General features: G+C 45.2%; 1 protein-coding gene across 2 annotated transcripts in view; it reads left to right on the forward strand.

Annotated features, from left to right (window-relative positions):
- GABRR2 (gamma-aminobutyric acid type A receptor subunit rho2) overlaps positions 1-24,315 on the forward strand; it is a 44,747-nt gene extending 20,432 nt beyond the window's left edge. For both annotated transcript variants that reach the window (XM_032338322.1, XM_032338323.1), the window contains exons 3-9: positions 12,684-12,751; positions 14,277-14,500; positions 15,347-15,429; positions 15,628-15,768; positions 18,963-19,115; positions 20,099-20,295; positions 22,958-24,315. In XM_032338322.1, the coding sequence (XP_032194213.1) occupies positions 12,684-12,751; positions 14,277-14,500; positions 15,347-15,429; positions 15,628-15,768; positions 18,963-19,115; positions 20,099-20,295; positions 22,958-23,269 (1,178 nt within the window). In that variant the 3' untranslated portion in view covers positions 23,270-24,315. The remainder of the gene's footprint in view (positions 1-12,683; positions 12,752-14,276; positions 14,501-15,346; positions 15,430-15,627; positions 15,769-18,962; positions 19,116-20,098; positions 20,296-22,957) is intronic.
- The last annotated feature ends 222 nt before the right edge of the window (positions 24,316-24,537 follow it).

Consider the following 24,537-nt stretch of genomic DNA (forward strand, 5'->3'; position numbering starts at 1 on the left):
CAGGTCTGCACACAGAGGCCACCGGGTGGGAGGGTTTTGCTACGGAGACAAAAGCCAGGACTGTGGATTTGTCAAAAGACCCGTGAAGTCTGTTCCATCTCAGCAGACGCCAGTCCGCGGGGTCGGTCCAGGCCACCTACTTCATGGCAGAGGCCAGCCAGTGTGGATGCGAGGGCCTTTTTCTCCTTCAGGCTGCAAGGTGACCCAAGGTGAGAGGAAATCAGAAACACCTTAAAAACCAGACTAGACTCAGCTGCTGTTAGTTGGTAATTGAAAATTTTTCAGACTTTGAAGCATAAGCTTTTGCAAGAAAGATCAGAAAAGCTGCCTTTTTTTTTTTTCACATCTGAGAAGTGGTGGGTTAATTATCTTCCTCACTCCCGTCACACCTCCTGACACTGTTCATACAACCGGAAATGCCCTTCCCTTCGCTACTTGTTAGAAGTAACCACTGCTTCAAAACCCAGCCTAAACACGGTCTCTATGGTGATGCTTTCTCCAGTGCCCCCTGTCAGAATTAATCAGAAGTTGTGCCTTCTGTAAAATTCTCTACAGTGCCTTTGGTTAGAATTAATAGAGCTTTCCTCCTGTAGTATCTCCCAGATGCCTCTATTATATCACTTTTGTGATGTGTCCTGAAACAGAGCCTGTTGTCCCCCTTAGTGGATTTCAGTCACCTGGAGAAAGCCGCTGTGTCTTCTTGGTCTCTGCACTCCCAACTGCACCCCTCAGGGCACGGTCTAACGGACGTGGGCAACGCAGGTCTGAAAGGATGAACCAGGCAGTCGGTGAAGGTGTGGAGACTTTAGGAAGCTCACACACATGGAAGGTCTTGTTGAGAGTAAGCTGCAATGGATCTGTGGAAGATTGTGACACCTGAAACATCAAAGTAAGAAGTACAAAGTAAGAAGAATAATGAAGAATCATTATTAAGGTCTTGTTTTTTGTTTCAATTCATTTTACTACAAGTTTGAGAAAATTTTGTTATAAAAAGGGGCTTTGGAAAGACGGTATCTTTGAAAAGGTACTGCCAGATGACAGAAGACATGAACAGATATTTCTACAAAGAAGACGTACAGATGGCCAACAGATACATGAAAAGATGCTCAATATCACTCATCACCAGGGGAATGCAAATCACACTACAGTGAGTGTTACCTCACACCAGTCAGAACAGCTAAAATCAACAACACAAGAAACAAGTGTTGGTGAGGATGTGAGTAAAAAGGGACCCTTGTGTACTGTTGGTGGGAATGTAAACTTTGGAAAATACTATGAAGGTTCTTCAAAAAATTAAAAATAGAATTATTATATGATCCAGTAATTCCAGTACTGGGTATTTACCTAACAAAATTGAAAACACTAATTCAAAAAGCTATATGCACCCCTATGTTATTGCAGCATTGTTTACAATAGCCAAATAATGGAAGCGGCCCAAATGTCCACTGATAGAGGAATGGATGAAGCCGGAATGGAATATTTCTGAGCCATAAAAAGGTATGAAATTTGGCCATTCGCAACAACATGGATGGATCTAGAGAGTATCATCCTCGGCAAAATAAATCAGAGAAAGACAAATACCATATCACTTTACTGATATGTGAAATTAAAAAAAAAAAAAACCAAATGAACAAAGGGAAAAAAAGAGAAAAGTTTTAAAAAAGAGACTCTTTTTTTTTTTTTTTTTTTAAAGAGACTCTTAACTCTAGAGAACAAACGGATGGTTACCACAGGGGCGATGGGTGGGGGAGTGGGTGAAATAGGTGACAAGGAGTAAAGAGTGCACTATCAGGATGAGCACTGAGTAACGTACAGAAGTGTGGAAAGACTATACTGGACGCCTGAAAGTAATATGACACTGTATTGGACATAATTTTAAAATTAATTAATTATTTGAAAAGATACTGCCAGACAAGTCTCATTAATCCACTACTGATCACAACATCTCTTTTGACAAACGTTGAGGTGTTCTTCTCTCCCTTCAGCATAGCAAGTTGTAACTCCTTAGGAATGGGGAACACGCACAGCTAATAATTGCCAGCCCTTCTTCAAGTGCGGCCCACAGAGATTTTTCTGTTGCCGGCTTCTCCGTTTCACTCTGTGGCACCTTCCGCTCACACTGCTGGCGGTGAGTGAGGCTGTGCTTCCCTGCAGCTCAGGCTGGGTGACAGTCCAGGACTCGAGTCCAGGACTCGTGGGGGGTCCTGGGACAGTGCGTGGTTATGCTGGTGTGGCGGGCAGAGGACCCAGGGCACCTATAATTTCCCTGGGGAGCTGGATCTGTGGCGTGGCCCCTCAGTGACGACACTCATGCTAAAAGCATGGCGGTCATTTCTGTCCCCATGTGTATTAAGCCTCCTTCAGGCCAGGCTCTTCGTTCTGTGAGTGCTGAGGGAAATAGCCACCAGTAACTTTCAGGCTCCACCTTCTAGGTAAGATAAGCCCCTGTAATAATGACAGTGATAATATAACTCTATAGAATATCTTATATGCCAAACCTCACATGGGCTTTGCACAGATTAACAGTCAGTCCTCATGACAACAATATGAGGTTGGAATATATTATACCTATTTAACAGGTAAGGAAACTGAGGCACAGAGAACTTATGTATGCCCAAGGTGACACTGCTAGTAAATGATAGAGCCAAAACTCAGCTCCTGGTGTTCTAACACAATGGACTTAATTTTTGATATTTTGGAATCACAGAGTCCTTTGAAAATCTGTTTTTTTTCCCAGAATAGTGATAATCTCTCTGTCACACACACACACACACACACACACACAAACACACACAAACACACACGTGCACACCCACACACACTTTTATATGTGATGTCAGGAGATTCACAGAATCCTTGCACCTGTCCCTAGCGGCCCCACGGAGCTCAGGATAACTACCTCTGCCTGCCTTGTACAGATGATCTCCACCCGATGACATCAGTGCGGAGCAACAAAGCACAGACATGAGCAGAGCAGGCCGGGGCAGCTGGGAGCTGGCATGAAGGATACCTAGGGAGGGCAAAAGAGGGAACACAAGGCCAGGTGGGGGACCAGAGGGACAGAGGAATGGCCCTCTATCCGGGTCCGGAGCCTGGTCTGTCTTCTGGCCCAGAAGACAGGAGGGTCAGGTGGCTTTCTTGGGCTTTTCTTCCCTGTTCTTACCTTAGTCATTCCTATAGCAGAGGTTTCTCAACCCACTGACGCACTGGTTGGAGCAGATGGGAGTGGGGGACTCAGGGACCTGCTTCCTTAAATGACCACTTTCTTCTCCACCTGTGGGACCAGAGAGCCTGCAACATCCCCCCAGCCCCACCCCACCCTCTTGCTCTGCTTCCACATTTTCAGAGGAACCTCTGCCATTATCCTCAGGTCTTCTTGTGTATTGTCATGCTAACCACCCCACCCTCCTCTAAGGTGTGGGGGTGTGGTGGGGCAGGGCGGTGGTGGGGGCTTCAGATGCTTTCTCCAGTGCAGATTTTCAAGCTGACAAAGCAGAAAGATGACCCTCCTCTCCACAGGTTGATGGGGAAAGTAGATGAGTGTTCTGGTAGAACAGGACACCGTGTGTTTCAGTAACCTCACTTGGGGGTCGGGGAAATCCTCCTAGAAGAAAGGCAGGGTTTAAGAGGAGACTCTGGTCAATTGGACTAGTAATATCTTGTGTTTCAGATGAAGTTATGTCTCTTTTATATATCTATTGTTTATTTCCTCTTTTTTGGAAATGCTTATTCAAGTCTCTTGCCTGGTTTTGTATTGGGTTGTATGATGTTTTCTTAATGGGACTCTTAGGAATTATATATATATATTCCACATATAAGCTCTTTGCCTGTGGTATTTTTTGTAAATTGGAGTTCTTGATTTCTTCACTGGAAAAATTTTTTAAAGATTTTGTTGATTTATTTGACAGAGAGAGAGAATGAGAGAGCATAAGTAGGAGGAGTGGCAGAGGGAGAGAGAGAAGCAGACACCATGCTGAGCAGGGAGCCCAACGCAGGGTTCCATCCCAGGACCCTGGGATCATGACCTGAGCCAAAGACAGATGGTTAACCGACTAAGCCACCCAGAAGCTCCTCAGTGAAAAGTTTTTTTTATAGAATTGTAACACGTATACAGAAAAAATACACAAATCCTAAGTGTACAGCTTAGTAAAATCACAAAAAGTGAACACTTTCATTACTGAGCATGTAGATCAAGAAACAGTATTTCCAGAAGTCTCCTTGCCCTGTCATTATCCTTCCATTGTGGGCAACCATTATCCTGACTTCTAACACCAAATAATTCATTTTGCTAGGTAATCTTAATTTCAGTGTAAATCTATTGATGTTTTCTTATGGTTAGTGCTTTTTGTGTCCCAATATTGCTCTCCTGAGGTAAGAATATATTCCCCTCTGTTACCTTCTGGAGCTCGTTGTTTTGCTTTTCACCTTTGTGAAACTCACATTTCATATCTATAATCCACTTGGAGTTATTCTGCATATTGTGTGATTTGCATATATATTGCCAATTGTCCCAGCATTAGTTACTAAAAATACTATTCCTTCTCCAATGACCTGCAGTGACATCTTTATAATAAGTCAATGTCCTTAAATATGTGTGTCTGTTTCTGGACTCTCTACTCTGTTCCATTAGTCGGTTTGTCCATTTTTACGCCAGTCCCTCACCTGTTCTGGACTCTACTCTGTTCCATTTGTCAGTTTGTCCATTTTTACGCCAGTCCCTATAATGAATCTTGATACCCGGTGAAGCACATCCTCCCACCCCGTTTTTCTTCAGGATGGACGGCTTTGAATTTCCTAATGATCATTTTGTCAAGTTCCATACGAAAATAATGAGATCTTGATTAGAATTGCACTGAGTCTGTAGACCAATATGGGATCATTCAGATTTTTATAAGATTGAATCACCCAATACAGGAACAGAATCTATTTTCCCATTTATGTAGGTCTTTCATTTCTTTCAGTAATATTTCATAGTTTACTTCATAGAGGACCTCCAGATATTTTGTTAGATTTATATTAGGTTCTTATTCTTAGGCATATTTGATATTATCATTAAAAGCATTTTTGCAAAAATTTCCCTTTCTAACTTTGATTTTTATATATTGACTCTGTAGTCAACATCCTATTAAAATCCCTTATTAATTTCTAGTAGTTGATCTGCTAATTAAAAAATTATATACCCAATCTTATTTTTGTTTCTTTTTTTCCAGCTGTCCTAATGTTTCTCATTCCCTTCCTTTTTGTACCATCTAGACTTTTCAAAATAATACTGAATAGAAGTGGCATTCACAGGCATTCTCAATATGAAAGGAAATCTTACAACACTTTACCTTTACATATGATATTTACTTGGGTGCCTGACACTCAGCTGGTTAGGCAACTATCTCAATTTTGGCTGAGGTCATGCTCTCAGGATAGTGAGATTGAGCTCTCTATAGGGCTACACACTCAGCCCAGGGTTGGCTTCTCCCTCTTCCTCTCTTCTCCCTGCTCGTGCTGTCTCTATTTCTCTCTAGAATAAATAAATAAATAAGGAATGCTTAGGTGGCTCAGTCAGTTAAGTATCTGTTTTTGGCTCAGGTCATGATCACAGGATCCTGGGATCGAGTCCCTCATCAGGGTCCCTGCTGAGTAGGGAGCCTGCTTCTCCCTCTGCCTGCTGCCCCCCTGCTTGTGCTCTCTCTCTCTCTCTGACAAATAAATAAATAAAATCTTTAAAAACAAATAAGTATAATATTTACTGTAGCTATTTTTTGGTAGCTATCACTTTTCAAATTCAGTAAGCTCCCTTCTAGTCCTCTATTCCTCAGTGTCCTAAATGGACACTGATTTTAGCAGAGGCTTTTTCTGTTAATGTGGAAAATTATATTGATTCTATTTTTAAGATTTATTTATTTATTTTATTTTTTAATTTATTTGAGAGAAAGAGAGAGTGTGGGGGGCAGGGACTGAGGGAGAGGAAGAGAGAAATCTACGCAGACTCTGTTAAGCATGAGCCTCCTGTGGATTTCGATCTCATGACCCTGAGATCACAACCTGAGCGGAAACCAAGAGTTGACATCCTTACCAACTACGCCACCCAGGTGCCCGATTCTGTTTTTATGGTTTAGAATTTTATGCAGAAATTCTCAATCTTAATTTTTATTATCTCTTTGCACTTAGTACACTAAGATATTATGCTATTTCAATATGTAAATATTCTCTATTCTCTATTTTTTGTTCCTATTCTCTATTTTTTCTGCTGGTTATCATGTCTTACTTTCTTGTGTGCCTTATTTGTGCCTTATTATCTTATTTCTTTATTGTGAGCTATATATTATATTTACAATATTTTGAATAGAAATAACTGGAGAACTCACATGGTGTTATCTTCCTCCAGAGAGAATTTCTGTTTATTTCTACCAGGTAGCTGGTAGCACTGACAGCTCGGGCTGCCTGAGGCTACTAGCACTCCAGAGAACTAATCCACTTGTAGAGACTGATGTGATTTGAAGTTGAGCTGCACATCCTGCAAGGGCCTATCTACCTTCATTGCTAGGGTGTACTTTTGGGCTTCCTAATACAGAGTTAGCCTGTTTGGTGGGCCCTGGTCTCTAATCCCAGCCTTGAAGCTTCCGGAAACCATCAAGAGCTTCCTTCAGTTGACTTCCTGAGTTAGCAAATTCTCCCAAGAAAAGTAGATCCAAATTTTGAACACGTCTGCTTGGGCCTCTGTTTCTCTCTCACATCCTAATCCAGGTTTAACTTATTAACTTCAAAGTTTTCAGAAATAAATTTTTATGTTTTGTCTAGCTTTGTAGTTTTCAGTAGAAATATTACTGTGAATTCCTTAGCTTGCAATTACTCAACGTGAAAGTCCTTGATTGATTTTTCAATTGTTAAAAAAACCTTGCATTCCTGGAATAAACCTGATTTAGAAGTGACTTACCTTTTTTTTTTAAAAAAAAAATATTGCTGGAGGGGCGCCTGGGTGGCTCAGTGGGTTAAGGTGCTGCCTTCGGCTCAGGTCATGATCCCAGGGTTCTGGGATCGAGTCCCGCATCGGGCTCTCTGCTCAGCAGGGAGCCTGCTTCCTCCTTTCTCTCTCTCTGCCTGTCTCTCTGCCTACTTGTGATCTCTCTCTGTCAAATGAATAATAAAAAATCTTTAAAAAAAAAATATTGCTGAATGGGATCCAGCTTAATATTCTGTTTAGGACTGTTGATTCTATGTTCATGAGTGGATTGACCTGTAATTTTGCTTTCTTGTGCAGTTCTTAGGCTAACTTCATAAAATAACCTGGTATCTTTTGACATGTATTTTGATTATTTAAAATATTCTTTTGATATTCTCTAGAAGAATTTATGTAAGACTAGTACTATTTCCACCTAAACCTTTGCTAGAATTTGTTGGTGAAGACATCTGGACCTATCATTTTCTTTGTGGGAAAATTTAAATTAAAGATTTTTTAAATTAAATTTTTTAAAATAAAAAAGCAACATTTAAAAAATAATTTTCAGGTTTTTGTATTTTTCCTCTTATCAGTGTTGACTGCTGTGTTGTATATCTCTGGGAATTTGTTCATGACATCTAAATTTTAAAGGTTATTGGGTTGTTCAGAATAACATCTTTTAACAATTACCATATGATCTCTCTGATACGAGGAATTTGGGAGGCAAGGTGGGGGGTTGTGGGGAGTCGGGAAGGAAAAAATGGAACAACATGGGATCGGGAGGGAGACAAACCATAAGAGACTCTTAATCTCACGAAAAAAAACTGAGGGTTGCTGGAGGGTAGAGGGGTAGGGATAGGGTGGCTGGGTTATGGACATTGGGGAGGGTATGTGCTATGGTGCTGTGAATTGTGTAAGCCTGATGATTCACAGACCTGTACCTGTGGGACAAATAATACATTATGTATTAATAATAATAAAAAAGAATAACATCTTTTAATTTTTTTATGTTCGTAGCATATACAGTGATGGCTTTTTCATTCCTGATAGTGGTTATTTTTGCTTTCCTTTTTGCCAGATCAATCTTATTAGAGTTCTATTGGTTCTATCAGCCTTTTCAAAGAACCAATATCTGGCTTTAATTATCCTTTCAGTTGTATGTTTGTTTTCTAAATCAATGCTTTCTGTGCTTACCTCTATTATTTCCTTCCATCTACTTTAATTTTTTTTTCTTTCCCTACCTTGTAAAATGAATTTAAGCTTTTCTTCCTTTCTGAGATGAAGGTTAAGGTTATAAATTTCTCTAGAAGAAATGCTTGGCCTACATTCCATGAGTTTTGATGTGTACTATTTTTTAAGTCATTTTGTTAAAATTTTCTAATTTTCATTATGATGCCTTCACTGACCCATGAGATTTTCCAGAAGTACATTGCTGAATTTCCAAATGTACGGAGATTTTCTAGTTATTGTTTTGTTGCTTATCTCTAATGTTTATTGAATTCAGAGTTATATCAATTCCAGTCCTTCAAAGTTTGTCAAAAAGGCTCTTTAGCTCTGTATATGGTAAAATTTTTGTAGATGTTCAACAAAGGCTTGAAATGAATTTTTATTATGTAATTTTTGCATTCATTGTTTTAAACATGTCTGTTACGTCAAGTTTGTTGATTTGTTTTTCATCTTATTTATCCTTACTAGGATTTTTTGGCCTGTTTTATAAATTCTGAGAAAGAAGAATTAAAATCTCCCACTATGAATTTAAATTTGCCTGTTTCTGCTTCAATTCTGTCCACTTTTGATTTTTGCCTTTTGAGCTTATATCAGTAAACGCACACAAATTTATATTTATATTTTATTGGTGAATTGAGTCATTTGTTACTACGAAATGAGCCTCTTTATCTCTCTTTGTCTACTTTATTTGATATAATACAACAATACCCATTTTCTTTTGGTTAGTATTGACATGTGATATCATTTGCATTCTTTTATGTTCAACTTTCCTGTATCTTACATTTTCAGTGCATCTCTTCAAACAGCATAAAGTTGGGTGTTGTTTCTTGATCCAGTATGACAAACTTTTAGCATTTCTGAATTACCAAGTTGAACAATATTTGTTTGTTAAATGGAACATTTGGTCCATTTATATTTAGGAATAATTTACATGTTGGTTTTAAATCTGTCATCCTACTCTGTCTTTTTTATTGTCCAACCAATACGGTGTCTTTCTTTTTTTCTTTCTTTACATATTTTCTTTTGGATTGGTTACTTTTGGTTTTCCTATTTAGGCTTTCCTATTTTAGCCTGAACACACATATTCTTGCTATTTGTCCGTGGCTCCCCGGAAAACAGCATGAACTCTTGGCTTATCGTACTAGCGTGTTAATTAGCTACTTTAACTGTTCTCCAAGACAACGCAAAGATCTCATAACACTTGCAATTCGCTTATATCCCTCCTCATTTAAATGATATTTTTGCTTATATTTCTGTTTGGGTTTTTCACCCCCACAATATGCTATTAATATTGTTTTATATAGCCAACGTTTACTTAGAATTATGCATATGTTTGTCATTTTTGTTTTTCTTTTTTCATTCTTGCATCTCCATCTTTCCCTTTGGGAAACCTTCCTTCAGCTTGAAAAACATCTTCATTTAGGGCAGGACACATGTCGGCCTATTCTCTGTTTTAGTTTGTCTGAAAATTCTGTTTCACATTCATTCTTGGAGTCAGTGGGGAAGACATGACATTTATCTTGATTCTAAAAACGGATAAATTCCTAACATGTGCTTTTTAGGGCCCTGTGAGGAGAAGTAATGACAGGAAGGCTAGGAACCAAGAAAATCCTTGGCTACACATGTATTTCCCTTATGCTACCTTGAATTTGTCACCTCATTGGCTATACTGTCTGCAATCCCACCAGTGACTTCTGTTTGGTTTACCAGATCTCTCTCTCTCACAGCAGAAAAACCCACGATGGTGTGAAGAGGCCAAGGCGTGAATGCCTGCTTAGTCTAGTTAAAGACTGTTTTCTTTCTAACACCCTAGAGGACCCAGTCCTACTCAAAATGTAAAATTGTTCAGGGAAGAAGGAGAAAGACCAGTTCTTTGGTAGAATTTCTCCCAAAAATCAGGTTAGAAAAGGCCACAGAATAGAGAGTTCCAGAGAGCCTGGGCAGTGGGGCAGGTCAAGGTCAAAGGTCAACCCCGTTGCACTCACACCAAAGAGGACAGGGCATTGGTTCTGTTCAAATTTGAGGTGTGAGTCCTCCAGAAGGCAGCTTTAGAGCCTCCTGAATACCCAGATTGCTTACCTCCACCAATCTAGGTCTCCAGAGAACTTGACCTGCCCTTCCACATGGGCAGGACCTCCAGAGCACTGATGCCACCCTCAGGCATTATCAAATTTCTCTTAGAAGGGCAGTTGGAGCTGTGGAGAGCAGGCCAGGCCCTGAGAGCAGAGCGACACAGTTTCAGACTCAAAGCAAGCTGATATAGTTTATCTTGAACACGTCCTTTGCCAAAACCAGCTCCTATTCAAACACTGTGCCCATTATCTGAAAACCAGGCCACTGGGAGGTAGGTCCAAAGAAGGTGATGGTTGTATTGGTTTTTTTCCCCTTTGGCTCTTGAGACAACTGGATGTGGCAGATCACGTGGCACTTTAGAGAAAGGAAAGGAGGGGACAGTAGAGCGGATCTTGCACAGCAAACCCCCGTGAAATACAGGGCTACCAACGTGAGCAGTTTGGACTCTGGGCCATTGTAACATCTCTGGCTAACAGAGGGTCCACAGGATGAGGAAATTAACCAGCCCCACTTCCCCAGGGGCTATGCTGGGAGCACGTGGCCCTGGGACAGGGGAGCAGGGTCTGGGTACCAGGAGAGAACTCTGACCAGGCTGCCTGCAGACCCCCCTCGTGTTGCAAGCCCCACTGGGGGAGAAAGGCAGACGAGTCAGCCCTAAGGAGGGGGACTCCTCCCCACACCGAACATTCCACTTCTGGCACCTTCAAAGCACCCCATAGCCTAGAATAAGAAGAGAACACAGCTTTTAGAACAGGGACTTCTCATGGGCCCTGACCTAAGCCATCTGTTGAAAAACATGGGAAAATAAAAAGATCAGCTTACACCCTGATTTGAGAGGGGGAAAGTGGAAAAAAAAAAAAAAAAGCATTGTACGAATTTCCTTAGATGTTTAAGAACACAGAAAATAGTCATTACATCCCTGTGGTAGTCAATAAAATCCTTCCATTCTGTTGGACTCAGTAAAAAAACCAAATCTTTAATGGTGTGATTGTAAGTATTAGCAGGTATATAGGGAGATTTGGGGGGAGTCGTGAACCCACCAATCTGGACCACCTCCATGAGGACCCCTGGTCCTCCAGTGTGGGCTGGAACTGAGGACTGAGACTTCTGGTTCTTATTCCATGTTAAGGTCTCTGATCCTCCTTCCCTGCCCATGACCAAAGTTTCAGTGCATTCCAGACCGTCTCATTCCTAAGACCCAGACTCCCTCAGCCACCCTAAAGTCCTCCCTGCTCAGACCACAGTGGGTCAGCATGGCCTGGTCCCGCACTCCCTGGCTGGGGTTCAGAGGTCAAGGTGCAGTGGAGAAGGCCTCTAGACAATGCCTTCTCCCCAGGAACCCAGAGCTGCTGCCACTTGACTCTCTCAGAGATAGTTTTTTGTCTCTGAGTATAATAGCATGTGTTAATATGCTCAAAAACACAGGCTTTTCGTTTTCCCCATTCTAGCTTTAAAAAAAAAAAAACCTAAAATCTAAAAAACTGGGGGGCGAGGGTGGCTCAGTGGTTTAAGCCTCTGCCTTCAGCTTGGGTCATAATCCCAGGGTCCTGGGATCGAGCCCCACATCAGGCTCTCTGCTTCTCTCTCTCCCCCTGTCTGCTGCTCTCCCTACTTGTGCTCTCTGTCAAATAAATAAATAAAATATTTTTTAAAAATCTAAAAAACAATTTATAGAAGTATAACATACACACAGAAAGTATACAAGTTGCAAGTGGACAGCCCATTAAGTTATCACAAAATGAATGTCACCATCATCCAACCCAAGAAATACAACAGGATGCCAGAGCTAAATCCACAGCTAAACACAGTTTTGGACATTTTGCCACGGGCCAGGCGGAATTGAGTGTCAAGCTCTTGTGCTATGTACTCTCTTACAACTCTTCTGACATGTTCTGAAAGGATTTAAAATTCTTGTACAGTATTGTCTTTGGCTGTGATCCAACTTCTTCTCTCACACCCAGACGGAAGGCTTCTAGAAGGCAGTATTCGGGAGGTATAGTTTGAGTGACCGAACGAACCCAGCCCGGGCATGCAGGTGTTCCAGGCCCAGGTCTGAGGCTCTTAGGGCTCATCTGTCCTTTATAGATGTCACAGGAGGCAGGACAGTGGACCAGGTTCCCTACTGAAACACTAGAGCATTATTCTCTCTACCCTACAGAGATAGTACAGGGATGTAGGAAGCAGTAACCCAGCTCATCGATTCATGCAACAAACATGGATTAAACATTCACGTTGACCCAGGAAAGACACATAAGGCAGATGGTGTCTCCAACCTCAGGAAGAAAGTTCAGGAACCCAACATGTCAGGAAATAGCAAGAAAACCCTCATAGAATTTGGACTACTGCTTCACTCTGCCCCAGTCAGTCTCTTCCCCAGGAGGAGGGGGCTGGGATGGCTGACCCAGTGGTAGATAGAATGGGCCCTTCACCAGCTGGCTTTGCTCTTCTGCAGGCCCCGCTATCCCGGTGGGCGTGGACGTGCAGGTGGAGAGCCTGGACAGCATCTCGGAGGTGGACATGGTACGCAGCGCCCTCGGCTGGCGGGGCAGCCTCAGGGCGGCTTTTGAGGTTAAGGTTCTGAGAATGCCTGTGGCCGGGGCTGCTGGGGAGGGGGGCAGGCAGGCTGTGCCTGGATGGGCAGAGCCAGGGCTGCAGAGGATAGACTTGGGGACTGGAAGTTGGATCAGGTGCTGTGAAACTAGAACAGGGGTTCTCAATGATATGGGTCAAAGTAACTCGGGAAGTTGGTTAAATGCAGATTTCTGCGCCCCACCGGAGACTTCCTGAATCAGTCTCCGGGAGTGAGGCCCAGCCCCTTACATTTTGGACACAGCTCTCACGTGATGGGACCAGTCAGATGAACCTCACTTGGAGGAGCCCGGGAGGGGACATTCTCAGACAGAAACTCTGCCGTTCGCTGCCCCCCAGGGCCCGCCTTGAACATGCCTCCCCTGCGCAGTCCTTGCCGGGGTCCGCAAAGATCAGGCAGTCAGGGAAGTCTTTTAGGGAAGTCTTTTGAAGAAGCCTTGTTCAGTTGAGACGCAAAGTTAAGAAGGGACAGCGTAGAGCGGGCCAGAGGGAGAGCAGGGGAAGGGCCCGGAGGCAGAAGAAATAGGAGTTCTAGAAGCACAAACTAAAACATCGGAGCACAAAGTGAGGAAGGGGTGGGGGCGGAGGGTTGGGCGGGCGGGGGTGCTCCCGCCCACCAGTAACCCTGCAGGACAGCCAGGCGGGGTAGAGGTGCGCTGGTAAAGCAGAAGTGGGCCCTAGACTCTGAGACCAGCACCACCAGCAGGCATCCTAACGCCCCCGCTCCAGAAGAAGGTGTTCGGGGGTATTTCCTTACTTACTTACACTTGCACCTTGTCTACTGGCTGTGACAAGGGGCCAGCCTCTTGGTTCAAGACCTCATCAATGCAGGCGAGGAGACACCATTTAACAGAATGAGCTTTCAGGCTGAAATTATAGCAGATACGTAGCTGCCCAAGCCTTCATCCATTCATTGACACCCCCCCCATTTTTCCATCCTGCATATATTTATTGAGCACCTACTGTGTACCTTGTCAGGCATCGAGTTAGGACCTGGGGACTCAACGGCACGCAGGACACAATTCTGCCTTCAAAGATTCTTCGAGACCCACACACAAAACTCTCTTAAACAGGACACTGGGCTGTGAGGGCTTCTCCCAGTGCCCACTCAAGTGACACTGAAAACTTAGCCAATAGGAAAGGAGCCCCGTGTGCACAAGTCTGGGTGAGAGAGAGCAGGACAATCTCTTTCTGTGGTCCCCATGGCAGGTTCACAGCTGTAGGTTTCACTCGCAGCCCCTGAGGGGGCGCTGTTCTCTGTACTGGGCTCCCACCCCACCTCCCGACTGCACAACGATGAGCCCTTCTCTTGCCCACCCTAGCGGCACCACAGAGGCAGGTAGACACCGTCCCGCGGCTGAGCCTCTGGTGTGCATTGCTTTGGTTGATGACGGATGGGTTGTAAGAAAGGCAGCTTACTAAATACATCTGTCTGGTGTCACCTCCGGCTCCGCAGGACTTCACCATGACCCTGTACCTGCGGCATTACTGGAAGGACGAGAGGCTGGCCTTTCCCAGCACCAGCAACAAGAGCATGACCTTCGATGGCCGGCTGGTAAAGAAGATCTGGGTCCCCGACGTCTTCTTCGTTCACTCCAAACGGTCGTTCATCCACGACACCACCACCGACAACATCATGCTACGGGTGTTTCCAGATGGGCACGTGCTGTACAGCATGAGGTAATGGTCCCTGGGCTCTTGGTCCAGCGTCATGCTCATACGTATGGTCAGCCTGGTTGGCCGTGAAGAGTTGGTCACCATGGTCCCCAGGCTCTTGGTCCAGCGTCATGCTCATACGTATGGTCAGCCTGGTTGTCCGTGAAGAGTAGGTCACCATGGTTGGGCTGTGTCTCTATGGTATGAGCCTCCTGATGTCGGCTAGAGCTCACTGAGGATGAAACGGTCACCCTAGTAGCCAACAACTTCCCTGTCACTGGGGCGCTTAAGCTCGGGTGAGGAGACTAGGTAGGCCTGAGTGAGTTGAAGGAGCCAATGACCTTCTAGGCACCTTCCAGCCATGACAGCCCATGATTCTACTTTATTGGTAATAAAGATTTAAAAAGGTGACAAGAGCGGCTCTTGACTGAGTGCTGTTGCAGCCGGCTTCCGCGCTAACACGAGATGATGCAGGCTTATCCTACATCTTCTTGGCCTACTGGTAGGGTTCACCAGAACCTGATGCTAATAGCCTTGGGGTGTTGGTTGGGGGTTGATAACCTCCCAGGCAACACTGGGGGAGGCAGCCCACGGGCTGAGGGCCACGCGTAGAAAAGGTACAGGTGTGTGCTCCTGACAGCCAACACCCTCAGTGGCTGGGGGACCCAGAAGAGCGCTGATAACACATCCCGCGGAAGACGGCACTCTAAAACTTAGGGTCTTGCCATGCAGAGACTGGGGTTTCCAAGCTTCTGAAGCAGCTGTGAGAAGGCAGCCGCTCTTGGTTGTGTCGGTGTTCTTCTTGCTCTGGGCAGGCATATGAGCCAAGAACTCACTGCACGAGCCAACATGCTTGTTTGGGTTGCCTAGGATTACGGTCACTGCCATGTGCAACATGGACTTCAGCCACTTTCCCCTGGACTCCCAGACCTGCTCTTTGGAGCTGGAAAGCTGTAAGTACCAGTGTTCCCGAAGACAAATCTCCGCCTCGTTCCCGCTCCAGTCTTTGTGCCATTTTTGTAACCGTGAGACTGAGTACAGCCTGCCAATGTTAAGGCCTGTTTACTCCAAGGCTGGTGTAGGATTTCCCTGTGGCTTCAGCCACCTCCAAAGCAAAGGAGTTGAATTAACTTATTTTCCTCTCCCCAAAGATGCGTATACAGATGAAGATCTAATGCTGTATTGGAAGAATGGGGATGAATCCCTGAAAACCGATGAGAAGATCTCCCTGTCCCAGTTTCTGATTCAGAAATTTCACACCACTTCCAGACTGGCCTTCTACAGCAGCACTGGTAGCTAATGTTTGCCACGGTCTGATCCAAATGTGGAAGAAAATACCTTAGAACCCTCCAGCCTAGGGGCACCTGGGTGGCTCAGTCGTTAAGCATCTACCTTCTGTTCAGGCCATGATCCTGGGGTCCCCGCCTCGGGTTCCCTGCTCAGCAAGGAGCCTGCTTCTCCCTCTCCCACTCCTCCTGCTTGTGTTCCCTCTCTTGCTGTGTCTCTCTCTGTCAAATAAATAAATAAAATCTTAAAAAAAAAAAAAAAGAACCCTCCAGCCTTGAACTGTCCCATGCCAATGAAAATGAATGTGTATTCCTAAGTAATGCGTAATTCTGCAAAACATAAGCAACATTGATAAGCAGAAATTTTGAAAGTTGCTCTCCTCTGAAATCCCATGGCCAGAGGCAGCCACTCCTCACAATTCAGCACACATCCTTGTGAACACTTTGATTTTAAGGATGTAATTGTATAGAAGTGGGGTCCTGTTTTACCTGCTATTCTGTAGTCTGATTTGTTTGACTTAATGACAAGGATGATAGCTTTCTGAGGAAATGTATCTCTTACCTATTTTTAGATCTATCAACTTATTTATTTATTTACTTGCTTACTTAACTTTAGTCGGGGGAGAGGCAGAGGGAGAGGGAGAGAGAGAATCCCAAGCAGACTCCCCGCTGAGCACGGAGCCCGATGTGGGGTTCCATCTCACGACCCTGAGATCGTGACTTGAGCTGAAATCAAGAGTCGGACGCTTCACCGACTGAGCCACCCAGGCGCCTCTATAGATTTATTTTTAGTGTTTAGTGTAACTCATCTTGGACCCTGGGCCGTGTTTGAGGTTTTGAGAAGATGCCCTTGTCAGTTCTCTAGTCCCACCGTTGTTTCCAAGGGCCGTCACAATAAACACGAGGTGGGGGCCTAAAGCAAGAGGAACATATTTGCCCACAGTTCTGGAGGCCAGAAAGCTGCAGACCACGCTCCCCGCTTAGGCTGTAGGAAGGAATCTTTCCTTCTCTCTCACTAGCTTCTGGTGGTGCTGCTTTGCTCTAATGCCTGCCTCTGCTGTCACGTGGCATTCTCCCTGTGTCCCTCTCTGTGTCTTCACATGCTGCCGTTCCTGTGTGTCTGTGTCACGAAATTTCCCTCCTCTGTAAGGCCACCAGTTAGTCATTGGATTATGGCCCACCCTAACCCAATATGCCCTCACCGCATCTTGGCTCCATGTGAAAAGACCTTATTTCTGAATAAGGTCACATTCGCAGAAAGGGGGAGTTAGGACTTCAACACATCTCTCTAAGGGACACAGTTTACCCCGTGACAAACCTGCAGTAGCTGCAGGACTCTAAGGGACTTCTCACTTCATTCCGCCTTGTCCATATGCCGAGAAGCCCTTCCATGCGGAGCTTTTTTGCCCCTGCCCGGCTGCCGGCTATCTCCCCGTTCCCCTGCCCCCACGCACACCCCTGTGCCCCCAACATCAAACACTGGAAAAGACCGAGTCCCAGTCAAGGTGGTGTGAGTCTCCGAACCACGCGAGCCGCTTCACTTTATGCCCACAGGCTCGTCCTGGTCCCTCCCTTCTCTTCTCCGCCGGTGCCTGTTGTCACCCAATCTTCTTTTCTCATCTCTTCTTGGCAAGTTCAAACCTACTCTCTTTCTAAAACCATTCTTAAGAATGTCTTCTATAACTTATTACTATGTGTCACTGTTTTGAGCGCTTTATAGGAATTAATAATTTCTACCCAACAAACCTATGATGTAGTTATTATTATGCCTGATTTATGGGTGAGAAAACTGAGACTCAGAAGGATTAAGTTGCTTATTGAAGTCACACAGCTAGCAGGTGGCCAGACAACCTGCCTTAATCACTCTGTGCTCTCCTCTTAGATGTTTTCTGTATTGAAAGAGAAGCTGGCTTGTTTGTTTATCTTGTCCCTGCTCCTTTCTGGAGTCCAGATTAAAATGCATCTTCCTCTCCCATTATTTACTATGTACCAACAAGGAGCTTTATCATCCCCGCCCCTCCTACTGCCCCAACCACCAGGAGCTGCGATCTCACCCCAGAGTGCTCTGTTTGGAACACAGAATGTACATTTTTAAAGCTCTTGGTTCCCTCTTACTGTTTCCAAGGCAACTCTCCCTGGTTTTCTTAGAAGGAAAGGATAGTGGAATAGTCCTGAACAGAATGAAGGCAACTCTCAGCCTTTCCAGAAAGACCCTCTACAAACCTAAGGAACAATACGATGCGCTTCATGGGTGCCAATTTAAGTAGGGAAAATAATGCTGAGATGACAGGGCAAAGGGATGAATGAATTATTAGGAGTTTCTGTCGTATCTGCAGATCACTGTCTCTTTTCCCACTCCACTAAAAGCCCCTACCTCATTCAAACCGCCGAGGGACCTACAGAGTAACCGTGTGTCAAGCTTGTCTGGACTCAGCCTATCATTCCGGCCTTTCACTATGGATCCAACCCTCCCCTCACCTGACTCAGTAGTAACCTTCCATGCCAGCCAGGGAGACTTTGTTCCCTCAGTAGTGTTTTTCTGGGGGGCAGCCCGCGTCATTATCCCAGGCTGCGCTGAGCTGGAGAGGGGTGGGTGTGTGCACACCCCTGTAGTCTAATTTTGACATTTGTACTGTCCTTGACACCATCTTTGGTCCCAGTGGTTGGTATCGATCCTGTGGCTCGTTGGACGCCTTACCGTTTTAGTCCTTGTTGACAACCATCCATCTGGTGATGCAATGGAGACAGGCTGAGCTGACCCAACGTATGACAAAGGGGACAGTCCTACGGCAGCTCTGCCGGCTCCTGCCCCAGTGGTATTGGCCTCAACAAAATGGAACCAGTCCTGCTTCTTAGCCTCCTGAGTAGTGAGTCCTCAGGAAATATGGTTGTGGGTGGAAAATAACGAATACCAAACAAGCAGCTAACCCTAGCTCTCTCTCTACCTTCCCCCAAAATGTTAGGGGAAGAGAAGAGAGGTTAGGTAATGTTGAATAAAGCAGAACACGCATTAGGTAGTGGCAAGATCCTTATTGATAGGAGAGAGGGCTTAGATATTAGAGAGGAGATGTAGTAGAGTAAGTCAATGGATCATTAACTTTCTCCTGAAGATCAGAGCAATGGGGGGCGGGGTCTCCTAAGAAACAGTTTGTTCTTGCCTCTCAAACTGAACCTCACTGGCTTCTTCCTGTGTCCCCCAGGCTGGTACAACCGTCTGTACATTAACTTCACATTGCGACGCCACATCTTCTTCTTCTTGCTCCAAACCTATTTCCCTGCCACCCTGATGGTCATGCTGTCCTGGGTGTCCTTCTGGATTGACCGTAGAGCTGTGCCCGCCAGAGTTTCTCTGGGTAAAAGCATGTGCTGGGGTGTGGGAGGGTGGTTTCTTTCTTTAGCTGGTCACTATAAAGAGAAAAGGTAAAATCATCATTCAGAGTTCTTACCTGATGGGCTGCCAGAGCCAGAAGGAGCAAACGTTCCTCCTGCTTGCCGCCTTCACCATTTGCACGCTGCTCTCCGTTTCCTAGACTACTTCATGAAAACCACAGGGAGCTAAAACTATGTCAGCTTTGCTCCAGTGACTTCAGAAAAATCAAGCCTGTTTAGGGGATGGACTTCCCCCACCAGCAGTCTCAGGGCCCAGTACTTCGATAAATAAGATAATTCTGCAAATACCAAAACCTTATTTTGTAAAGACAAAAATTGTGTTTGTTGGCCTTGGTTGGGTAGACTGAGAGTCTGAAGGTAGGGCGGGGTTAGGGGATTTTGGGGAGGGAGAGGGCTGTACTCCCTGGAGTTGTGGTTTTAGTCCTCGCAGACCCCAAATTCCAGAGGGAACGGTAACAGCTTGTCATTGTCAGCTTGGAGGAAATCAGCCTGGGCTCCGAGGAATGTGAGGGTTTAACCGAGCAAGGCGCAATGAAGCAGCTAGCATGACAGGACTCCAGGAATTCCCACAGTCTTCAGAGACTGAATAAATATGGCTCAGAGAGGGAATGAGGCCATTCCCTGTGGTGTGGGCAGTTTCCTTCAGGGGTGACCTTCAGTCACTGTTTCGCATTCCACGTCTGACGGGGTCCTTTGCCAAGCACTGCCCATCGGATCAGCCACACCACCAACACCCAGGCCCCGGAGGGGGCTGACCGGCAAAGGAGACCAGCAGTCTGGAGCAGGCCAGGAGGGGAGCCGCCTACCCCCAGTGGAGCAGATCTGCAGCCTGGATGTTTCCATGCTGGGTCTTAGACAGGGAGGATGTAAAATGGTGACTGTGTGACGCGTGGTGGGGGACAGTGTGTACCCTCGTCAGCAGCTGACCTAACGCAGCCTGTTGCAGGTATCACCACCGTGCTGACCATGTCCACCATCATCACGGGCGTGAACGCCTCCATGCCCCGCGTCTCCTACATCAAGGCGGTGGACATCTACCTGTGGGTCAGCTTCGTGTTCGTGTTCCTGTCGGTGCTGGAGTACGCAGCTGTCAACTACCTGACCACCGTGCAGGAGCGCAAGGAGCGCCAGCTGCGTGAGAAGGCGAGACAAGCTTCAGTCACCTCCTGCGGGGGCCCAGGCTGGTTCCACGAGAGTGGCAGGGGCGGAGGGGGACGTGTAGAGCAGGGCACGTTTGTACAATATGGGGGAGGATCTCTGTTAGACTAGGTTCTAGCTTCTACCACTAAGGATCCCACAAGGCAAAAAGTCTTCAGACCAAGACTAGGGATAAGAAGACTTGGGTTCTCAAGTCTAACTCTGCCCCCTCTGCTGGGCCTCTGTTTACTCATCTGTAAAAAAGGTAGAGAGGGGGGCACTTGGGTGTCTCAGTGGGGGGCGCCTGGGTGGCTTGGGGTGGGGGGCGCCTGGGTGGCTCAATGGGTTGAAGCCTCTGCCTTCAGCTCAGGTCATGATCCCAGGGTTCTGGGATCGAGTCCCGCATCGGACATTCTGCTCAGCAGGGAGCCTGCTTCCTCCTCTCTCTCTCTCTGCCTGCCTCTCTGCCTACTTGTGATCTCTCTCTGTCAAATAAATAAATAAAATCTTAAAAAAAAATTAAAATAAAAAGGTAGAGAGGAACCCTCAGCTCACCTTCCTCCCAGGGTTGTTGTAAGGGTCACAGGAGGTAATGTATGCAAAAGTTGTCCTGGAACTGTGGAGCTCTGGACAGACATAAGATATCACTATTACTGTTGGACATGCTTAGGGAAGGTACCTGCAGATCCTATTACCAGACAAGGAGAGAGTTCTAGAATTAAGAACCCCTGTATTTATCTGTACTCTGACCCAGTGAAAACTCAGGCACATACAACTTTAGCCTTTAGAATCTTTGGAAATACTATATGCTACCTATACCAGACTGCACTATCCTATATTAACCTATGGTAGTTATGGGAGAGAATACAAATGGGGAATTTGGGCAGTGTGTGTGGGCCTTTGATACAGGGAGGGAAAGTCCATTCCATTCGTATTCAGACTCTTCTTATTCACAGGAAAAAATAAAATGCCAACTTGTTACCAAATCATTGGTCACCATGGCGCTAATCAAAATGGGTGTTTAGCTAGAAGTTATAAAAACGGGACATGAAAATCCCACATTTATGCACATCTAGGTGGCTGGTAGCTCCTTAACATAAGGGAGCTTTAAATTTTCAGAAAAGAGGATGTGTTGTTACCTTTCCAAAAACAGTTTTTCAATGCCCACATTATACCTAAATATATTATAGTAAACCTATATATATTTCTAAATATTCTACATATATTCTAAATATTTCTACATTGTCTCCAAATAGGTTAGACTGTTTAAGAATTTGTTTTCTAAATTCTATTCAAACCTTTTTCACTTTAGCATTTGAGTATTCATTCAGATTTTCAATAATCTGCACATTGGTCATTGTCAAGCACTTTTGGATTATATTTAAACACAAATTTTGATTTATAAGCCAATGAACTTTCCTGTCTAGAGCTGTTGGAAAAATAGCAAGCCTTCACCTGACAAGTATGGGCCCATGAATCGTAAGCCGGTGCCAGCTGGAAGCCCACTCTTTGCTGACTCAGATTGTGAGGGGAAGGGAAACCATTTCCTTCCTCCCAACTCATAATTTCTTAGAAACATTTTTTTAAAGATTTTATTTATTTATTTGACAGACAGAGATCACAAGTAGCAGAGAGGCAGGCAGAGAGAGAGGAGGAAGCAGGCTCCCCGCTGAGCAGAGAGCCTGATGTGAGGCTCCATCCCAGGACCCTGGGATCATGACCTGAGCTGAAGGCAGAGGCTTTAACCCACTGAGCCACTTGGTGCCCTTTAGAAACATTTTCATACTTGCAGAAGCAGGCACGTCCATAGACTCTGCACTTATACTCAACACTTGTTACCGTTTTGCCATTTTTTCTGTGAGCTCTTTCTCCATATAAATGTATTTTTGTCCGTGCAGTTGAACCATTTAGAAATGCATTGCCGGCACCGGGAACTTTAATGCTTGAATGTAACTCTTTAGCATAAGGACACTCTCCTCCCTAGTCATCTTTTGATTCATGCACAAAGACGTGGAGACCCACAACTGGAATCAGAATGTATGGGTTTCTTATTTTTTTTTAATATATTTTAAAAAGATTTTATTTATTTATTTGAGAAACAGAAAGAGAGAACAAGCTGGGGGAGGAGCTGAGGGAGAGGAAGAGGAAGAATCTCAAGCAGACTCTGAGCTGAGTGTGGACCCTGATGTGGGGGTCGAACCAGCGACCCTGAGATCATGACCTGAGCCGAAATCAAGTTAGAGGCTCAACTGACTGATCCATCTAGGTGCCCCAGAAGGCATGGGTTTAAAGTCCTGATTCTGATACCAGCTGTGTAATCTCAGGAGAATTGTATAACCTCACTGGGTCTTAGTTTTTGCTTCTGCACTTGAGGACGTTTAGACTAAGTCAGTCATTCCGGGTCCTCAACTGAATGGTAGAATCACCTGGGGAGCTTCCAATCGATTAGCTGAGAGTGAAGCCTCGATGTGGCCATTTTAAAGAGCTCCCCAGGCGATTCTAATATGCAGAGAATCACTGGACTGAGTGATCTCTGGAGATCCTTCTAGTTCTGCCTTTCTATGGTTCTGAGTAGCCAAGGGGCTTCGCTCCGGGCCCAGGCCACTGCCTCAGCCCCTCCACAAGGCCTAACCATGACTGACACCTTCCTTGTGTTTCCTGCCCGCAGTTCCCATGCATGTCTGGAATGCTTCCCTCAAGAACCATGATGCTGGACGGAAGCTACAGTGAGTCTGAGGCCAACAGCCTTGCCGGGTACCCGAGAAGCCATATTCTGACAGAAGAAGAAAGACAAGACAAAATAGTGGTCCACGTGGCTCTGAGCAATGAATCCAACTCCTCCAGGAAGAAGGGGTTTCTGAAGGGCCACATGGGTCTTCGCATCTTCCAGAACACACATGCCATTGACAAATACTCCAGGCTGATATTTCCTGCTTCCTACATATTTTTCAACTTAATTTATTGGTCAGTGTTTTCCTAGGGGCCCCGAGGACCTGCCTGGAAAAGAACATCTATCTCTATGGGGCTTGGCCAGCCATCTGCACATGAACCCGCTGACCATGTTCCCCTCAGCAGACAGAGCCGTAGCTCCTGGGCCACCATGGCAGTGCCCCCTTCCTGAGGGGCCCTCCAGCTGCCCTTCCCCTGACCTCGTGGGTTTGCTCCTCATTAATGCTGTGTTCTCTATCCTAATTCATACCTCTCTGGGACTTCTGTTCTTGTGTGTTAACAGGTTCATAAGAGCCCCCACCCCTATAAAATGACTCAAATGCCTCCTAGATATTCTTAGACCCTAATGAAGCCTACAATTCAGTTGTGAAGGGACGAGGAAGAATAAAGGGCAAACTTAGAGGTTTTCTGAATAGGAGATGAGAAATAGGATTCAAAAGAGAAAATTTTAAAAAACTGTAAACCCATACCACTAGATTAAGTGCCTACCTAGGAAGGAAAACATGCTCAGATCCCAGATAGGAAACGAGACCCGGGTGAGTCTGGCAACTCTCGTGATTTTGCAATCCATTCAACCATTCATTAAATACTGAGTACCCACCCTGTGCCAGGTCCTGTGGAAATGAACAAAAAGAAGTCTCTTTTCTTAGAGAACTTCCGTAAGCCTGCGGTCATTCTGTGTACGGCAGAGACTTCCACACTTCTCTCTCCCTCAGCCCCCACTGATCCCACAGATCCATTCTGTTTGCTGGTGCTTTTACTCCCTAGGTCTGTTTAGAAAGGCACCTCCAGTCTCTTAGGAGATCTTCCTGAAGCCAGTTTAATCCTTCTTTCCTGAAATCTCCACATAAGACAATTCCAGTGCTGGGTAGAGGGCCAGGGACTTGAGAATTGGTGATAACAGAACTTCGTCTTGGGGAGGAAGGAGCCTGGGTCTGCTGTTGAAATGTGTTCTGTATGCCATCCTACCTCTCTTTCTGAGCTTCTCCCCCAGCAGATAGATGTCCTTAATGGTCCCTGTGTCTAAGCCCTGCCCCCCACCCCCGGAACTCTCTAACCAGAAATGCTCCACATCCTCAAATGGTTTCTCCCTTCTACAAGGTAGTGACTTTCCTCTAATGTAGCTAAGCTCAGATTAGGAAAGCAATCTGATTAATTGAATCTACTGAAAGTCGTGAATGACCATTTCTCTTAACCCTAATTTAGGTGTTTGCTGGTTAACTCAAGTGAACCCCCAACTGGTAGTATTTATGGAAAGATAAAGAACATGATTTTGAGAAAGGGGCCTTCGGTTTGTTT

The sequence above is a fragment of the Mustela erminea genome, chromosome 4 (assembly GCF_009829155.1).
Source record: "Mustela erminea isolate mMusErm1 chromosome 4, mMusErm1.Pri, whole genome shotgun sequence".
Taxonomy (NCBI): domain Eukaryota; kingdom Metazoa; phylum Chordata; class Mammalia; order Carnivora; family Mustelidae; genus Mustela; species Mustela erminea.